At 34.6% G+C, this 20,150-nt stretch overlaps 4 protein-coding genes across 5 annotated transcripts; all 4 read right to left on the bottom strand.

The window, feature by feature from the left end:
* Positions 1-44: 44 nt before the first annotated feature.
* On the bottom strand, positions 45-4,408 carry LOC135837117 (sialin-like). Its single transcript, XM_065352281.1, has 10 exons — positions 4,216-4,408; positions 3,955-4,132; positions 3,493-3,723; positions 1,548-1,722; positions 1,320-1,447; positions 1,125-1,245; positions 902-1,035; positions 681-820; positions 484-604; positions 45-407 (listed from the first exon to the last, which is right to left on the bottom strand). Exons 1-10 carry the CDS (start codon positions 4,284-4,286, stop codon positions 234-236), a joined length of 1,473 nt encoding a protein of 490 aa, XP_065208353.1. The 5' UTR covers positions 4,287-4,408; the 3' UTR covers positions 45-233.
* A 1,131-nt stretch (positions 4,409-5,539) lies between these two features.
* On the bottom strand, positions 5,540-9,619 carry LOC135837119 (sialin-like). Its single transcript, XM_065352286.1, has 10 exons — positions 9,420-9,619; positions 7,553-7,736; positions 7,231-7,461; positions 6,973-7,147; positions 6,768-6,898; positions 6,582-6,702; positions 6,380-6,513; positions 6,165-6,304; positions 5,960-6,080; positions 5,540-5,738 (listed from the first exon to the last, which is right to left on the bottom strand). The coding sequence occupies exons 1-10, from the start codon at positions 9,485-9,487 to the stop codon at positions 5,580-5,582; spliced, it is 1,464 nt and encodes a 487-aa protein (XP_065208358.1). The 5' UTR covers positions 9,488-9,619; the 3' UTR covers positions 5,540-5,579.
* A 188-nt stretch (positions 9,620-9,807) lies between these two features.
* Positions 9,808-15,033, bottom strand: LOC135837116 (sialin-like). 2 transcript variants are annotated; one of them, XM_065352280.1, is made up of 10 exons: positions 14,649-15,033; positions 11,950-12,133; positions 11,656-11,886; positions 11,392-11,566; positions 11,189-11,319; positions 10,992-11,112; positions 10,774-10,907; positions 10,540-10,679; positions 10,307-10,427; positions 9,808-10,196 (listed from the first exon to the last, which is right to left on the bottom strand). In XM_065352280.1, exons 1-10 carry the CDS (start codon positions 14,717-14,719, stop codon positions 10,023-10,025), a joined length of 1,482 nt encoding a protein of 493 aa, XP_065208352.1. In that variant the 5' UTR covers positions 14,720-15,033; the 3' UTR covers positions 9,808-10,022. The 2 variants fall into 2 exon arrangements, with proteins under 2 accessions (XP_065208352.1, XP_065208351.1); XM_065352279.1 differs by lacking the exon at positions 14,649-15,033 and adding an exon at positions 12,425-12,870.
* Positions 15,034-15,159: 126 nt separating this feature from the next.
* LOC135837111 (vesicular glutamate transporter 2-like) lies at positions 15,160-20,012 on the bottom strand. Its single transcript, XM_065352275.1, has 10 exons — positions 19,856-20,012; positions 19,468-19,768; positions 19,155-19,382; positions 16,582-16,756; positions 16,322-16,452; positions 16,123-16,243; positions 15,908-16,041; positions 15,695-15,837; positions 15,497-15,617; positions 15,160-15,402 (listed from the first exon to the last, which is right to left on the bottom strand). Exons 1-10 carry the CDS (start codon positions 19,930-19,932, stop codon positions 15,229-15,231), a joined length of 1,605 nt encoding a protein of 534 aa, XP_065208347.1. The 5' UTR covers positions 19,933-20,012; the 3' UTR covers positions 15,160-15,228.
* Between the last annotated feature and the right edge of the window lie 138 nt (positions 20,013-20,150).

The following is a 20,150-nucleotide window of genomic DNA, read 5'->3' as shown; positions in this document are numbered from 1 at the left end:
ATTTTTCATATCCAACTTCTTCTCGTACAGGTTAATTAAATTCATATCATTCGTTTGTTTTATTGTTTTGATAATTGATAAATTCCAAATTACATAAAAATAAATAAAAAATAAATTTGATAGGTATAATTATATCATGTCTCATCATTTATTAATAAATTAGGCTACAATAATATATATATGGTCCAATTGTTACACATCAATAAAAATGAGGACGTTTCCTCCGAAAATAATCATTCGTTTGGCTGTAGCAAAGTTTCGCTTTTGGTATTGATTTCAACATCTTTGTTCTGATTTCTCGATGACCATCCTTGATCGTTGCTGGATCCATAAAACACTGTTATGATAGCTGTAAATATCATAACACTTCCACTCAACGCGAAACAGCCGCACCATTCCTCCCAAGTCTGAAAAAAATGAAATTTCTTCAGTAATTGACTATCCCAAATTCTCCAGTCGAAGTTGTCCTACGCTAGGACTTACATGATTGACAACAATGTATCCAATAGATAATGGAGCTACTATAGAGCTAGCAGAAAACCAGAATGCAGATACACCAGCCACAAAACCAGCGTGGTCTCGTGATATTCCAATAACTACCAATCTATGAAGAATTTTTTTGGAGTGAATGGGGTATTGCACAGTGCTTGGAAGAGCATAATATTTTCAACTTGACTTACTGCACGACTGTAACTTGTATTGTGAGAGAGATGACAATAAATACGGAGCATATTAAAGACACAACGAAATTAGAAAATCCGACAATGAAAAACAACACACCTGCCACCAGCAATCCAACAGTCAGAGTTGATTTTTGTACCTGTGAAATATAGGAAAAGATTTAAAATTGATCTTGAATACCTTCTGTGATTGGAGTTGCTGATCTTATTTTTATGTATACTTGAGAGGCATCATAACCGAGGTTGTTTTGCAAGTGGCTTATTATCAATCCTGCTATAGGAGTTATAAAGACATTCGCCACATTGGGAATACCTGATAGAACTCCTACTTGAGCTACATCCTTGTTGGTAATGTCTATAAAAAAAAAATTGGTATTTTTTTTATTATGATGAAATGGTTGTTCAAAATAGAAGTTGTGTAGTCGAGAGATTGTTCTTGCTGACCTTTTATGTAGAGGGGAAAACAAAAAACCATGGTCATCTGAGCCCAGCTATAGGCGATCTTATTTAAACATAAGGCCCACAGTGCCTTAGACGTGAAAATCTTTCTCCAAGGGTATGTAATCTGTCAGTAGGTAACTACAAATTAAAATTCAGTTGAATGCCCCCTCCCCCTCCATCCCTGAAAGGATTACTTACGGTTTTACGATCTCTAACTTGCATTTCAGTGAGGTATCGTAATTCACTAGCTGAAATTCGTTCATCTTGCGATGGATCATTACGAACCATCAGGAAGAATAAAATGCTCCATATTATTGCGATAGATCCTATTCAAAAATGATTTTAAGTTTCGCCGGGAGTGGGGGGGGGGGGTTAGATATTCAAGGTTATGCAGATGAGGTAATAGGTACGTATTTATTTAGGTACCTGAGAAGTAAAATATCATCGACCATCCCCAATATTGAGCGATGAAACCACATACAGGGAATGTTACAGCTGCACCCACATGATACCCGGTGAAACTGAAAGCCACAATTTTTGGTAATTCATGCTTCGGGATCCATCTACTGAATATATCGCATGTACTGGCATAGGCAAAACTCTGCAGGTACCCACGAAGACATATAATTCGTCATCAAAAAATCTTCAATGTTTTCTAGGCGAGGGAGGCAGGAGGCAACCTTACTAAAAAAAAATTGAAAGCGGACGAAGTTGAATGCAGGGGCGAGGGTCCACCCCGTCCCCCTACTGATCATTTTGGAAGTAGGTAAAAGTTGGCAATTTTGAATGTTCCATGATGAACTGACAACTAAAATTTGTAAATAGTATTTAACATTTTTGAAAACCAGTATTTTTCAAATTAAATTCCTCAAAAATATTTCGTCCTAACTTCTCGGGCAATACTTTAGGTTTTCCTTAATATCTATGAATTTCGCAAAACTTTTCAAAGTCAAAATCAAATTATATTCATTACCCACGACTATTTCACGCCTTTAAAGTACCTATCATGTTGAGAAGCCATGAAAAATTTCAGTGTTCTTCTTACAAAAAAAATAACTAGCTAATTTGTTGCAAAATTTGCGATTTTGTAATTGAAATTTTCAAGACCCCCCCCTCCCCCCGTAAAATTGATTTTCTTCGTACTTTGGTTGAATCGAAGGAGCATGCTAAAATATGTCACTAGTCAAAATTTCAGGCGCTGAAGTGCATCTTTCGATTTTTTGCGGATTTTCAAAAATTAAATTTAGAACAAAAATAGGGGAAAAATCAAGATTTTACCCGATTGACCTAAAAAGCTGAAATTTGGTATACGTACCAACCTGTTTCTGATTGTGTGAATTGATTGGATGGTTTTGAACCTAGACTCTTCGGTACATTCTCAAAATTTTACTCGATAAAAAAATTTCACTTTCAAAAATCTGCTGGAGGCTTCATAACATTGCTCAAAATGGTTCGAAACCGTTTCTAATCATATTGGGAAGCTTATAATAGGGTAGCTATCTAAATCCAGATAATTTTGAGAAAACTTTATTTTCAAAAATTTGCTAAAAATCCAAAAAGACTCGTCAGCATCTGAAGTTTTGGCTGGTGATGTATTTTTCGATTCAAATTTGTCCAATTCAAAATTTTTTTCCGATTGGGATAGTCTCCTTGGCAGCACTGGAAAAGGTTGCAAATCACACATTCTCCCTTTATCGCTTCTTCTCTTTTGTTCCGAATTTTCAAAAATTTCACTCCCTCGATTCATCTAATATTTTTTCCAAGTTCAAAGCTCACCAAAATCTGCATGTATTAATATGAGATTGAGAGGGGACTGATGAGAATGAAAATGAATCAGCGAAAAAAAATTAGTAAAAACATCCATTTTGTGTCCGTTGTAAGATGAGGAGAGATTCTTGATGTTTTTTAAAAACAAATTTCAATAAACTTTTTCCCATCTCTTATCAGATATCGATAGAATTCCTTGAGAATCTAAGATCAAAGTACATAATTGAACTTTTTGCCCAAAAATTATCCAGAATTGAGAATGATTAAGCAAATTCGTTGGAAGAACACCATTTTAATCCTTTGAAAATGTATTTTTCAACAAGATGGAATTTTCGAGTTGAGAATTTTACTTTTTCGAATGCAGACAGTCGATTTAATCAAAACTTTCGTTTCGCTGTTATTTCGTAAAATGAGCTGTTGAAATTAAATCAACATTTTGAAAACAAATTTTGAGCTTTGGCTTTCAATTTATGGTACCCACTCATTCCTACTCCTTATACTCTTTCTCTCGATATCCCAAAAACATACCTACCCATGGAGAACCTTGATGATGCAGGATTAAGTAGTAGGTAGGTACTTGTTTACGTCTATGTTTGTAGCTTACTTCAAAAAATCCTTCGGCCATTCGACCAACTCCAAATAAATAAATATTCGTGCGAAGTGCCAGAGGTGATAACATCGTTAAAATAGCCGTTGTTAAAATTCCAACTCCGCAGATTGTCACGCCACCGTATTTTGTCGTTAGAAATCCTCCAATGAAACCGAAACAGAATCCGTAGGAAAATAAACTCAGTACCCATCCTTTGGTTTTCATATCCCATGCAAACTCCGGTTTCTAAATGAACATTGTCAAAGTACTTAGATTGAACTAAGTATTCAGAATGTCTGATGTTAATACTGATAATTTTTTGAATCCCTGCGAAGACCATCCGCGCCAAAAACGGCACCAAATATTTAAAAAAAGAGTGCGAAGCTGCCATTTTTGGCACAGGTGTTTTTTTTACGGTGGTATATGCAATATTTTAATTAGGTACCTACTAATTTCGGAATCTGATATTGTACGTACTTGGGTGATGATTTTATCTCCTATAGAAATGTTCTTCTCAGATGTCATCTCCACAATCGCTATGCTCAAGTTTCCTCGCAGCATGAACAAATAAAAATGGCAAAAGAACACGAATGTCACTACCAGCAGACGTCTCGAACCCCATAATTTTATGCCTTCGGAATCCAAAACATCTTGCCTACGATGAATCAGTTTTTAATTATATGAGTCTTCAATCTGGAAGTTTTTTGGTATCCAGATTTTAAAAGTAAAAATGAAAACCTTTGTGGTCTTTTGGGACATCGCAGTAACTCAGTTGACGTGACTGTATCGCGGTATGGAGAAGAATTCATAGGAGTTTTTTTTTTTGACTGAATTTTGTGTAGGTAGGTATGAGGACTGTTGAAGTCAAACTACAGAACAACACACACCTGTGTATCTAATTTACGATACATATGTAATAACCTGTGTGATAAGAAACTATTCCGAAACTATTCCTATCACTCCATACACTTTTTTTTCACTTGTATTTGGTTACCTTACCTAGTTTTTTCCCCTTATCAACATTTTTTATTGTCTGGGTTTTCATTTTATTGGCCTGAGGAAAAGCTTCCTACACCAAGAATAAAAAATATCCGAGTATTTAATTTTTTTTTGAGAGATAACAAAGCTGTCAATGTCGAAAACTAAAAAGTCTAGGTATCGATATTTCGATTATCGAAATCGAATTTTAAGAATGAACATCTTCTTCTTCTTTATTGACGCAGAACAGTAACGAAAATGTCATGAAAATTTGCTTTATTCGGTATGTTCATCGTCTCGGTTCAATTACATTGATATCTTCATCTTGATTTGTCGACGACCAGTTTTGATCCTCGCTGGATCCTTTTTTATCAAATTTTCCCAAGAATAATTTCTCATTGTAGGTTTCCATATTCGTTCAATATGTATGTAAACTGTAATGGCATACTAAGAGATTAACTATATTGTAAGGTAACGTAGACACAGTTCAGTGTATATGCTTCGTGGTTGTTGGATTTATGAATATGAAGTTTAGTAGAGAATTGAGGAAGACTGATGAGAATGAAAATGAATCAGCGAAGGAAATAAGTTGAAACATCCATTTTATATTCTTTGCAAACAAATTTTCAACTTTCGCTTTCGATCTACAGTACTCGTTTCCTCTCCTTATAATCTTCTTCTCGATGTCTCAAAAGTAAAACTGCTTCGATCTTACGAGGGAACGCAACGCTGCATTCCTCGCCGCGCAACCGTGGGAAGTTTTCGCTCGACGACGAGCTCGTACCTTCTCAACAATCAACAATCGTGCGTGACCTCAAAATGTCAATTTTTTGACCTGACTTAGTTTTTTTCCTTATCAACATTTTTTAAGGTCTGGGTTTTCATTTTACTAGCCCAAGGAAAAGTTTCTTGAACCCAGAGTAAAAAATATCTATGAGAGATAACAAAGCCATCAATGTTGAAAAAAACTAAAAAGTCTAGGTACCTATCGTTGTTTCGATTACACCGAATTTGCAGGAGTGGAACTCTCTTCTTCTACTGAATTGACGCAAAACAGTGACGATGATGATATGAAAATCAAACAATAATTTGAAAATTGATTTATTCGGTAATATTCATATTGTTCATTGTCGTTGTTCAATTGTATTAAAATCTTCATCTTGATTTGTCGACGTCGACGACCAATTTTGGTCCCCGCTGGATCCAAATAACACTGTTATAATGGCAGCTAAGATCGCTATACATCCGCTCAATGCGAAAAAAATTCCCCATTCTTGATATGTCTGTGGAAATGAATATCAAAATTATCAGATTTGATCGAGATTTTGCGAAAATCAGAGTAAATCGAAAATCTGCAAACAAATTTTGGGATTGCATCTACATAAATTTTATGTAGATCAAGATGTGAATCTGACTTTTCGAATCAAGTAGGTATTGAAAGATTCTATGATTTAAACACATCATTACAACTAGATTCTTCTTCTCAATCAAGTTATTTTCTTACGTGATCAACAACTATAAATCCAAGCGATAGTGGAGCAACAATTGCGCTGACCGAGTACCAGAACGATGCTATACCAGCCACCAGACCAGCATGATCACGTGATATTGATACTGTCATGACACTATGAAAAAATCCCTTTAATAAATCCACAAGTACACAGAAATACCTACATTAATTTCTATCCAATGTGGAAGATGGCACTTACTGATGTATTGAAGAACAGGCCGAAAGAAATATCACCGTCAATACGAAGCATATTAAAGAAATGGTAAAGTTTGTAAATCCAACTGCAATGAATAGTGCTCCTGCTGATGAGAATCCTATCGTCAAGATCCATTTGTGTAGCTATACATAGTAACACGAAGTTTACTTTATCTTTGAACTTCTTCTAGGAACCAGAAACAATCAATCTGCACATACTTGAGATGGATTGAAACCTCGACTATTTTGTAAGTAACCAATGAGCAATCCGATGATCGGAATTAGAAAAATATTAATCACATTAGGGATACCAGAAAGAAGTCCCACGTGAGCTGTATTCCTTTTGGTCATATCTATAAATGGGAGATGCATATTATTTTTCTGTTGCACAGATCACTGAATAAAAATGTGTATTCCTCACCTTTGATGTACAAAGGAAAACAGTGAATCACAGTCGCTTGGCTCCAACTGTAAGCCATCTTATTCAAACATAGACACCATAATGGCTTGGATGTGAGGATTTTTTTCCAAGGGTATTTTATCTGCAAACGACCTCAAATGTGTTTGAAACTGGCTCGAAGAATTCCTTCAGAAGGATTTTACTCACGGTTTGGCGATCTTTGATTTCTATACTTCGTTTGAGGTAGCGTAATTCTTCTGGTGAGATTTTCGTGTCTTGTGATGGGTCATTGCGAACAAAGGTGAGGAATATAATGCACCATATCATTGCGAAAGTGCCTATAATGCAGAAGTGATGATGAATTTAGACTTCTCGAGGGTTTATTTTGATGCTAATATGTTCTCGAGATTACCTGAGAAGTAAAATATCATCGGCCATCCGAAATATTCAGCTATCAGACCACATAAGGGAAACGTCGTGGATGCAGCTACATTATGTCCAACATGGCTAATAATTACAATTTGTGGGAGCTCATTGGTTGGAATCCACTTGCTCCAAACGTCGCTAGTTCCAGCAAATGCAAAGCTCTGTGAGAATGAGAAAATAATGTGCGAAAATTTATTCGAGGTCATCGAGAAAACTGAAAAAGTGGTGGACGTAAATCTCTTACATCGAATAATCCTTCAGCTACTCGACCAATAGCGAATAAATATACACTGGTGCGGAGAGTTACTGGAGATAAAATGGTTATAATTGCAGTGCACATAACCCCTAGTCCGACAACCCTAACACCTCCATACTTTGTCGACAGATATCCTCCGACTGCGGAAAACAAGAATCCATAAGAAAATACACTCAGTATCCATCCTTTGGTTTTCATATCCCACGAGAACTCTGGTTTCTGAATTAAAACCGAAGGAAAACATTCCATTATGTGTTTATTCAAGAATAATGCTTGTGAACTTTTTATGCAAATCTGTAATTTTAGGTACCTGAGTAACGATTTTATCTCCAATGGTAATATTTTTTTCCGATGTCATTTCTACAATTGCTATGCTCAAATTTCCTCGCAGCATGAATATGTAAATATAACTGAAGAACATGAGTATTGCCACCAGTAAACGTTTTGATCCCCATAGCTTTGTATTTTCAAATCCTGTGTCCAAAGCATCCTGCCTGAAAAATTGGGTTCATTTTATGTGAGGTGAAATGATTCTGATTCAACTGTTCAGAAATGAGTGATTCTGAATGGATTTTTAAAAGAAAAAATTGAATAAAATTGTCACGACAGGAAAACAATTTTGGTATTCGGTCAAATTAGATCTAGGGAATGTCCAGATCTGGTTTGATCAGATGAGATCGTCTGATCAAACGGTCTGATCAGGTATGATCAAGCAAGTACGACAGGTTTGACCATCAAATCAAACGAGATCTGGGGAATATGTGGCAGTCTTCTTATCATATGAAATTAGATCCAGGGAATGCCGAAATCTGATCTGAACCAACTGGCTTAAAATCATCGAATCATATGGTATCTCATGAAATCTGGTAACCCTTAGATTAAGCGCTTTTTTTCACTTCTTTTATGGGGGCACCCCAAATAACTTTTTGTATACCCCCCCCCCCCCATAAACATTAAAAAAGAATTTATTTTCGCCTTATCTGTTTATAAAGTCCTCCTTTTGTTCCAAAATCCAAAATTGCAAAAAAAACTCCTGTTTTTTGCCTAACTTGCTTATAAAGTTCTGTTGTCCAATTCAAAAAGTTTCAATTTCAAAAAAATTGATCAAAAGAAGTCATTTTTTGGAAAATTTATCAAAAAGGGCCAATTTTTGGAAAATTGATCAAAAAATGTCAATTTTTGTAAAGTTGATTTCAGAAAAAGTCAATTTTTGGAAAATTGACCAAGAAGAGTCAATTTTTGGAAAATTGACCAAGAAGAGTCAATTTTTGGAAAATTGATCTAAAAGAGTCGATTTCTGGAAAATTGATCAAAAGGAGTCAGTTTTTGGAAAATTGATCAAAAAGAGCTGATTTTTGGAAAATTGATCAAAAAGATGAGACGATTTTTGAAAAATTGATCAAAAAGAGTCAATTTTTGGAAAATTGATCAAAACGAGTCAATTTTTTGAAAAATTGATCAAAACGAGTCAATTTTTTGAAAAATTGATCAAAACGAGTCAATTTTTTGGAAAATTGATCAAAAAGAGTCGATTTTTGAAAAATTTATCTAAAAGAGTCAATTTTTGGAAAATTGATCAAAACCAGTCAATTTTTTAAAAATTGATCTAAAAGAGTCGATTTTTGGAAAATTGATCAAAAAGTGCCAATTTTGAGGGATGGGAAGTCAAAACGCATCAATTATTAGCAAAATAGTCAAAAAGTGACCACTTTTGGTGCAATTTTCAAAAATTGTCAAAAGATGATCTGATTTACTAGTAAGTACGTTTTTCCTGGGTGGATAATATATGATTTTAATCGATTTGTTGAACTAACGAGATCTGATCAAATCAAACTTGATTCGTAATTTCCTGTTCTGATCTGATCCAATCAGTTGTTATCAAAGAGATCCAAACTGGTGTTTTAAATTTCAAGTTTACATTAGCTTCTTAGCTCAGATTTTCTAAGCTTCAGAATTGGATTTTGAGAGAATAAATTTGTCATTTTCGTTACACTTATAGGCAGTAAAGTTCAAATGTGTCCCTCCCCCGCTCCATTCCACAAAAAATGATAAGTGGTTCAAAATGTACGTATAATTTTTCGTCACTTTATCAAAACGTTGTAAATATTTCTTTCGTCAAGATTAGGTATAATTTATTTCACTCATTACATAAAACAAGAAACGTATTCGATATTTACCTTTGTAATACTTTGGAACGGAGTAGCTTGGCTGATGTGGCTTCATCGGAAGGTGCAGAAGAAGTCATGAATTACTGGATTTCTTTTTAGAGGTTTCTGGTTCAATTTTATTCGAGCATGAGCGAAGCACATATGCGTACTTTTGTGTCACAAAGTACAGTTTTTTTCTAGTCGTGATAAACTTTGTTTATTTTTATTTATTTTTTAAAACTGTTTTATGTTACGAAGGTAATTATTTTCTTTTAGTGAAGGTAATAATTTTCTTTGTCAAATTTTTCGTAGCATATGATTTCTCTACTGTATCTATTCGTTTATTATAGTTGCAAACCAAGTTTGTAACTTGTAAGGTAACGTAGGAAATTCAGATAATACGAACACATGCTTCGTGGTTTTTGGGCTTACAAGTATGAAATTCGGTTTAGTGGAAAATACTCGTGTTGAAAATGTAGATTGTTTATTTTTCGCTGTTAGGTAGGTATTTAAGATTCATTACTTGGAATGATTATTTTTATTTTTTGTTTTGACTCCGACAGGTCTATTATTGTCTCAAATGATTCACAAAGCGGTGACGAAATGATGAGTTTCTCGTTTATAAAAATCTCTTTATTGGGTTACATTCGTATTTTGGGGTCTTGTATCGATTGTATCAATGTCTTCATCTTGATTTATCGATGACCATTGCTGATCATCGTTGGATCCGTATAACGCCGTCATTATAGCAGTAAATATCACTACACCTCCATTCAAGCCAAAACAAATGCACCATTCTTGCCAAGTCTGCAAAAATCAAGATAAGATTTTAATTTCAAGATTCACTCAAATTCTGAAATCTCAATCCAAGATTTCGATTTTTTCTATGCATCAATTATTAAATTATGATTTCATACGTGATTAACAACTATGAATCCAATAGTCAGGGGGGCTACAATTGAGCTGATTGAATACCAGAATGCAGATATACCAGCCACAAGTCCAGCATGGTCATGCGATATCGATATAACCATCACTCTGTGAAAAAAATTCAGTTGTGTCAACTTGAGGGTGTTCGGTCAGTCTCTCGAAAAGAGAGAAAAGTTAGGAAAACTTGTTTCTCTGAAGGACTGTCTTGATATTAACTTACTGTAATAAAGTACTAATTATTGAAAATAAGGCCACCAGAATTACAAATATTATCAATGTCACTGCAAAACTAGTAAATCCTACTGCAATGAACAGTGCTCCTGATAACGAGAGTACCATTATCAGCATCCATTTCTGTAACTGCAGTAATCGGTTAAGCGAAGTTCTTTTATGTGCCTACTTATGGCTGACGTTATTGGTTTTCTTGAAACAGAAATAATCGATCTGTCCATACCTGAGATGAATTCAAACCTGGCCTATTTTGTAAATATCCGAGAAACAATCCAGTGATCGGAGTTATAATCAAATTTGCCATATTTGGAATGCCGGAAATAAATCCCACCTGAGCTGTGTTTTTTTTGGTTACATCTGGTGCAGATAAAAATGAAGAAATTATACATTGCTGCACAGAAATTATCATCCATCAGGACGTTCCTCAGCTATTCGGCTCACCTTTGATGTACAAAGGCAAGCAATACACCAAAGTCATCATACTCCAGCTGTAAGCAATTTTATTCAAACATAAACACCATAGTGGCTTGGATTTTATGATCTTATTCCAGGGATATTTGATCTGAAAACGATTAATACGTATAGCGAATTCTGAAACACTGATTCCTTTTTTTTTTTAAAGAAATAAACTTACTCACATTTTCTCGCTTTTTGAATTCTATGCTTCGTTTGAGGTATCTCAACTCTCCTGAAGAGATTTTTGCATCTTGTGATGGATCATTTCGAATCATTGTGAGAAATATAATGCACCAAATAATTGCAAATGTGCCTAAAACGTGATGACGATTCGGATGAGCCTTTGACGATTGAAGATTATCATATTCTCCAAATTTATCCATACCTGAGAAATAAAATATCATCGCCCATCCGAAATGTTGAGCTATCAAACCACACAGAGGAAACGTTAAAGCTGCAGCTACGTTATGTCCAACATGACTAAAAGCGATGACTTGTGGCAGTTCGTTCATTGGAATCCATCTGCTCCAAATATCGCACGTTGCTGCATAAGCAAAGCCCTGTGAATGAAAGCAAAAGTGAGCTCGGATTTGAAGCACAGAAGTTTCATGTTAGATGCTGGTATTGCTGGTAGGAGTTTATTACATACATCGAATGTTCCTTCGACTATTCGCCCAATTGCGAATAAATAAAAGTTCACGCGGAGAAAGAAAGGAGATAAGATGGTTAAGATAGCAGTCAACAAAATCCCCAAACCGTTAACAGTGACACCACCATATTTTGTTGACAGATATCCTCCAAATATGGCGCACGCATATCCGTAAGAAAACAAGCTCAATAGCCATGCTTTGGTTTTCATGTCCCATGCGAACTCTGGTTTCTGAATTTAAAAATGAATTATTTGGTCAACTGTTTAAAAAAACTTGTTCAATATGTTACGTACTTGGGTAATGATTTGATCTCCCGAGGTAGTATTTTTCTCGGATGTCATTTCCACAATCGCTATGCTTAAATTTCCTCGCAGCATGAATATGTAAAAATAACTGAAGAACATGAGTATTGCCACCAATAGACGTTTTGAGCCCCATAGTTTAGTATTCTCAAATCCGATATCTAAAGCATCCTGTCTGAAATCGTGGGAGAGTCATCAATCATTTTGATACGTATGTACTTTGAGAACCCCTAAAAAGATTTTGTATTTAATTCAAGATCTGATCAAACCACCTTAGACCTGTATGAGCAGAAGAAGACAATCTTTGTATTAAATTTGGCCAGATATAATTGGGTGTCGTCTGATCAGAATTTGGGTTAGCGACCGGACCTGATCAGATCTGATTGTGTTTCCCTGAGATATATGTACATATGTAACTAAACGAAAAAATTTGATGGTCAATTGGTCAAGTCCTTAAGATTATCACCTTTGTAATCCTTTGGCATAGGCGATTAACTTGGCTGATGTGATTTCATCCTGATCGGCAAGTGGAGAAGAAGTCATCGATTACTGGATTTTTCTAGAACTTTCCTTTTCAATTTTATTTGCGTATTGAAACACACACGAGTAGATACCTACTGTTGTCAAAAAATATAAATTTTTTTCTGGTCATTGTAAACCTTCGTTTTTGTTTGAAGTACTTGTCTTTTGTGGGTAATTACTTATAGTATGTACTTTCTTACTTTCTTGAAAGTAGTAATTGTCTTTTCTTTATCAATGTTTTTATGGTGTAAGTTTCCATTAAGGTTATACTCAAGTATTTGCTTATTATGAAAATTTTGAAAGAACCATTCGCGTACGAAATACGAAAATAGATTCATTTTTCGAAAATCATTCACCAACGAATTGATTAATATGAATCAATTCGTTCGCGAATGATTCACCGAAAATTATTCAACTCGTTCCTGGATGATTCGCCAAAAATTTGGTTGAATGAATCGATTCGTTCACGAACGAGTGACTTATTTAAATCAATTCATTCGCGAATGATTTACTAAAAATGATTCAGTTTGTTCGTGAATGAACTTTTCATATCATTCGTTAATGATTCACAAAAAATTGATCAAGTGAACCGATTCGTTCGTGAATGAGTCATTTATACGAATCAATTCGTTCATGAATGATCCACCAAAAATTATTCAATTTCTATCGTGAATGACTCACCAAGAATTAGTTGAATGAAATACGAATCGATTCGTTCGCGAACGAGTGACTCATACGAATCAATTCATTCGCGAATGATTTACTAAAAATGATTCAGTTTGTTCGTGAATGAACTTTTCATATCATTCGTTAATGATTCACACAAAATTGATCAAGTGAACCCATTCGTTCGTGAACGAATCATTTATACGATTCAATTCGTTCGTGAATGATCCACCAAAAATTATTCAATTTCTATCGTGAATGATTCACCAAGAATTAGTTAAATGAAATATGAATCGATTCGTTCGCGAACGAGTGACTCATACGAATCAATTCGTTTGTGAATGATTCACTAAAAATTAATTAAGTGAATCGATTCGTTCGCGAACGAGTCAATTATACGAATCAATTCATTCGTAAATGATTCACCAAAAATTAATCAACTCGTTCCTGAATGATTCGCCAAAAATTGGTTGAATGAATCGATTCGTTCACGAACGAGCCACTTATTGAAATTAATTCGTTCGCGAATGATTCACTAAAAATGATTCAGTTTGTTCACGAATAAATTTTTCATTTCGTTCGTGAATGGTTCACAAAAAATTGATCAAGTGAACCGATTCGTTCGCGAACGAGTGACTCATGCAAATCAATTCGTTTGTGAATGATCCACTAAAAATTGATTGAGTTAAGTGAATATATTCGTTCGCAAACGAGTCAATTATACGAATTAATTCATTCGTGAATAAATCACCAAAAATTGATTTAATGAATCGGTTTGTTTGCGAATGTGTCACGTGTCACTCATACAAATCAATTTGTTCGCAAATGATTCACTGAAAATTATTCAGTTCGTTCACGAATGAATTGTTCAATTCGTTCGTGAATGATTCGCCAAAAATTAATTAAATGAATCGATTCGTTCATTAACGAGTGACTTGTAATTCGTTCGTGAATGATTCACTAAAAATTATATAATTTGTGAATGATTCATCAAAAATTAATTTAATGAATCGGTTCTCTCGCGAACGAGTCACGTAGGTATACAAATCAGTTCGTTTGTGAATGATTCGCTGAAAATTATTAAATTCGTTTGCAAATGATTCGCCAACATTTATTCAATTTGTTCTCGCTAATGATTCACCAACATTTAATCAATTCGTTCGCGAATAATTCACTAAAAATTAATTATTTCGTTCTCGAATGATTCAACTATATGTAAATCGATCAATTTGCTCAGTCACCAATCGTTTGTGAATGATTCAATTCGATTCGCTTCTCTTGAAAACAGATCAATTCCGTTTCAGAAGAGGTCTGATGACCCAGGGGAACATTCTCGGATGTGATCAGGTCTCAATCGCGGTATAATCCAATAATTTATTTTTCATCATCTATTAGAAATTGTTATTTTATTTTTATAAAAAATTGTGAGAAAATTGAAAAACAGAAAAAGGACCATTTTAAAGATTTTAAAGTTATCAGAATTTGAAATAAAATTGAGTAACCTTTTTAATCCTTTGGAATGCAGTAGTTCGGCTGATGTGGCTTCATCGTTAGTGAGTGGCAAAGAAGTCATAGATCACGGGATCTTTCTGAAAGTTTCTGGTTCAATTTTGTTTGAATATTGGAACACAGTAAGTACATTTTATTGTGTCATCAAATACGGCTTTTTGTGGTCATGATGATTTTTTTTCTTTTCTGAATGCTATTTCATATCATGAGGGTTATCACTTTTTCCCCTGAAGGTAATAATTTTCTTTTCTTTATCAAATTTCAAATTGCACGAGTTTTTATATTGTTTTCAGTTTGGTGAGCAGAGTTGCGTAATGAGTACCTCAATTTATCATATTATTATATTGTACATGCCTAAAAAATATCAAAAATGTTCAAAATGTCTCTTGACTTGAAAAAATAAGCGATAAAAAAACAAGAGAAAGGAAAATACTGAAGAAATGTTCTTCGTTATGTGTACCTAATTTAAAATACGCGTGGAAAAATAATCTGAGTAACTACATATAAGTTGAAAAATATTTCATTGTTTTTGTTCGACACACGCGTGAAAAAATTACACGAGTAAATAAACAATCAGGTTTTTATCGGTTGTTTGTTATTTTCTTGCGTTGCTTCATCATCTTCCTGTGTTGATTCTGAAGAGGCCCAGGGTTGTAGCTCGGTCGAACCAAATAGCAAAAATATTATACCACCGCACATCAATACACCAGAAGCCAGTAAAAATATCATACTCCATTCTTCCCATTTCTATAATCATAAGTATTGTAGGTAAAGGTATTGAATTCGTGTTTAAATTAATCATTCGATAGATGGAATTTTCCGCCATTTTTGAAGTACTTACGTGGTTCTTGACGATCAATCCTACCATAGTTGGCGATAAAATGGAGCTTAAGATGTAGCAAAAGGCTGTAAATCCTGCCAGTATGGACGAATGTTGGGGAGCCATGTAAATGCAAGCGAGCCTATCGAGTAAATAATGACAAATTACTCCAAGGATGAAGGAATTTCCTCGAGTCAAGATCTGATATCTAATACTTACTGAGTTATTAGAAAATTGAAAGCTAATGCCACCTTGACTAATACGAAACAGATCATGGATATTGTGAAGTTTTGTACAAAAGCTGGTATCATTAACAGGAAGGATCCGAGTATGAATCCTAAACTCATTAGTATCTTATGGAGCTGAGGATACGAGTAAAATAATCATTATTAAGATGGATCTATGCCCATTGAATTGTAATTCTACGCTTACCTTGTTGATTTTTATTTTGCTTTTATTCTGGCAGTAATCCATTATTGTGCCTGTGATAGGAACTACAAAGATGCAAACGAAATTTGGTATCGCTGAGATATATCCTATTTGATCAGTTCTTCTGTTTGTCATGTCTGTGAAATAGTAAAGGTAAAGATCTACTATTAGGGACATTGGGACCCAAAAAGTGGTTATACTTATGTATTTCTACCCACCTTTCACATACAATGGAAAGCACGTGACCAGTAATGTATATCCCCAGCTGTATGTTGTTTTGGCAAAGCACAGAGCCCAAAATGGACCCGATGTGAGAATTTTTCTGTAAGGATGAACTACCTGTGAATGTACATATGAAAATATTTCAAATGTATTCTAATGTCGATAATCTGACATGTGAAGACTTGGGCTGCTTACTTGTTTTCTTGGAGTTTTTTCAGTGCTTTGAAGTATGTAGAGAAGTTCTTGTTTAGAAATCCATTTATCTTTCGAAGGATCATTCCTTATGAAAATCATCCACAGCGATGCACAAATCATGCAAGTCGTACCTGAGACGATTTTAATTTTTCGTTAAATGAAATATGTATTATCACGAGTTGTGGAAGGGGATGACATCGTGATGGGACACCCTGTATAAGTTAATTCATAGTAAACTGAGGATAAATCCTAATCCATACCTGTAGTGTAGAATACTGCTGGCCACCCCCATCTGTTGGCAATATATCCACAAACTGGATAGGTAACTGCAGATCCGACGTATATGCCACTGAAACTGTACGACATGAGGCGAGATCGCTCCTTTAATGGTATCCAACGAGCTACTATTTCTGCTGTGCTGGCATATGCTATACTCTAAATCATTAGTGATCGAAATTAATTAGAGGGATGGAAAGTATTAGGTTGTCTTCGGTTTCAACAGAAAAAAGTGTTTCATTGGATGGTATTTTTGAGGCACTAAAAATTCAGTTGGCTTGTGAAACCCCAAAATTTTCAAATTGCTCAAGCGCCAAATTTTTTTCAAAAGGTTTTAGTCCCTGGGGCTATCTTCACCCCGAATAAACACGTGTTTACTTCAGTTGGCTAGTTGCACAATACACTATGAGGCGCTATAGTGTCCCTTAAGTGTGATTTTTGGGGCAAATTTAGAGCAAAATGATTATTTAGGTGTTATCAAGGCGTGTACCTCAAAAAGGCCATTTTCCAATTTCGAGTGAAAATGTACGTTGCGACCTATCAAAATGCATTAAAATTCAGCAAGAAATTCAAATATTTCTAAATTTTTGAAAAATTTTAATATTTTTCTGTCAAAGATGGTTTTTTGAGCATTTTTGAAGATTAATTTTCAGCTCAAAATTGGGTAATGATGAGTGTCTGGATTTGGTGATTTATTAAAATTCTGGGTGAAAATTTTGTGACAAATCAAAAGTAATTCGTCGAAAAAGTTTTTTGGAGCGTTTTTAAGAAATTTCGTACAAAAAATTCAAGTACACCTTTTCAATCACTTTTGCAGGATTTTGAATTGAACTCACGAGATTTATAGAAAGTGCCATGCGATCTACATACTACAATACGAGTAGACTAAAATTTCACGAGAAAGACAAATATTTCGCCGAAAATGGTTTTTGAGCGTTTTTGGAGAATTTTGTGCCAAAAATACGATCATGATTCTCGTTTTTTTTTCTTATTTTTTCGAAAAAGGTGTCATGTGGCCCATAAAATGGTTTCAATGGGAAATCAAAAATTTCTATCAAAACATCTTTTGAAGGCTTTTGCATGTCAATTCCAAAATAATTGTACTATTTCAATTTTTTTTTTTTTTTGGAAAAAGTTGTCATGGTACTTGCGTTAAAATGTCAGAAGGATCATGCTGCACTCATCACAATTTGCTTTATGAAATGCATATTGCATTGGGACTTCTTTTTCAAGTTTTTGGTTCAATTTTCTTTAAATGCTCAAAAAAAGCTTTTTAAAGACATTTTAAATTGTCTTCTGAAGTTTTAACCCATTTTGATTGGTCGCACAGTACTTCTTCAAGTATTTCGAAAATCACTATCCAAGTTTCGTCTCAAAATTCTTTGAAGGCGTTTTATAAAAGTGTAAGTAGGAAATTTTCGATTTCTTGCCGGAACTTGAACCATTTTAATGAGTCGCATGATACTTTTTTCAAAAACCACGAAAATCGAGGTTAAAATTATGAAAAAATGCTCAAAAATAATTCAATTTTGATTTTCTGTCAAAATTTTAACCAATTTTGATAGGTCACATGACACCCTTTTGAAAAGCTCCGAAAATCATGACCTAATTTTGCCCACCAAATTCTTCAGAAATGTTCGAAAACTATTTTCTTCGAAATATTTGAATTTCTTGCAAGATTTAAATCCATTTTGATAGGTCACATGACACCCTTTTAAAAAGTTCCGAAAATCATGGCCTCATTTTCAGCTCGAAATTCTCCAAAAATGTTCAAAAATGTTTTCGTTGAAATATTTGGATTTCTTGCAAAATTTTAATCTATTTTGACAGCTTACAAGGTGACTTTTGAATACTTTTTTCAACAGATTTGATTTTCTGTCGAAATTTTAATCCATTTTTATAGGTCACATGAAACCCTTTTAAAAAATACCGAAAATCATGACCTGATTTTGCGCTCCAAATTCTTCAAAAATGTTCAAAAAATGTTTTCGTCAAAATATTTGAATTTCTTGCAAAATTTTAATCTATTTTGATAGGTCACATGACATCCTTTTGAATAGTAACGAAAATCATGGCCTCATTTTGCGCTCCAAATTTTTCAAAAATGTTCAAAAAATGTTTTCGTTCAAATATTTGGATTTCTTGCAAAATTTTAATCCATTTTGATAGGTCGCAAGGTCACTTTTGTATACTTCTTTAAGAGGGCATTTTCACTCAAACGGGGGGGGGGGGTGAATTTAAAATTCGACTTTGCCATATTGTGCATGTCGTTTTTCGCAAAAATTGGTTCAATGGGCATCAAACTGGCTCCTTCAGACTGTGGATATGAATTTTTTTGAACATGTTTTGCCTGAGCCATTCTGAAAAACGTGGGGTTTAGGGTTCACCTCCCTATTTTGAAACTGCAAAAATCCAAAATACTTATTTTCTGACATTTTAGGACCAATTTTTGAAAAGCCAACTGATTTTTTTTTTCGTACTGCAGATGTTCCAACCAAATTCAATGCACATTTTTCCAGTTGAACTGCAGACTAATGTTTTTGGATCTCATCATTACTTCGGTTAATCCAGCCAGTATTCGAGCCAGTAAAAACAGATAAAAATCAGCGTACAGGCTGGGTGGTTGTAAAATGGTGACTACTCCAGATAACAGCATTGCAATTCCATACGTCACCGCACCGCCAAATTTCGTCGCCATTCGTCCTCCAAAAAGGCAAAAAGCGTACCCATACGAGAACATGCTGATGATAAGGGCAACTGTATTGGAATCCCAATTGAATTCTGGCTGCATCCCATAAAAATACCGATTTACATGTAACTACGTGTACAAGTACATACATTAGTAATTATGAGATAATGTGTCTACTTACTGGAATAATATTGGTTTGATTGCCGTTCTCCATTGTTCTATTGGACGTGATCTCTATCGAAGGTATACTCAAGTTGGACTCTAGCGAAGGAATACTCATGTTGGATTCTAGCGAAGGAATACTCAAGTTGGACTCGGTCGAGTTCACCTCCCTTGTCTTATTAGATGTCATCTCTACCAACGCGATACTCAAGTTGGCTTTTAACGAGTGCATATGTACGCAGCCAAGAAACAGAAGGATTGTTAGCAGGCATCTCTTGGAGTACCACATCGATGGTGACTTGGTGATTGGCTTTGGTTTGCTGCAATATAGGTGGTTTAGAATTTAGCACGATTGTTCTGATCGATGATTTGGTACATAGAATAATTTACAAACAGTTGTTATTAACCTATCTTCTTTGATTTCCAAAAGCGTGTCAGTGACATCTCGATCATTGGTACCGGGGGCTTTCATCTCGTAACCCATTGTACCGGAATTGAAATTTCAATCACAACAACGGAATCAAGTTCACAATCGGATTGCAATATAGTAACTAAAAAAAGTTCTACTAAGAGGTGCTGTTGTTGTTAACTATCATGCCTATGAGGACTGTATCTTGATACGAAAATCCTCGAGTAAATGAAACAATGATTTATTACATCTCTTTTGTTTACACGAGTTGAATTTTATCTCGCGTTTTAATT

This window comes from Planococcus citri, chromosome 2 (genome assembly GCF_950023065.1).
Source record: "Planococcus citri chromosome 2, ihPlaCitr1.1, whole genome shotgun sequence".
NCBI lineage: Eukaryota > Metazoa > Arthropoda > Insecta > Hemiptera > Pseudococcidae > Planococcus > Planococcus citri.
Note: the sequence above shows the minus strand (reverse complement) of the source record. Positions and strands in the feature narration are given on the sequence as shown.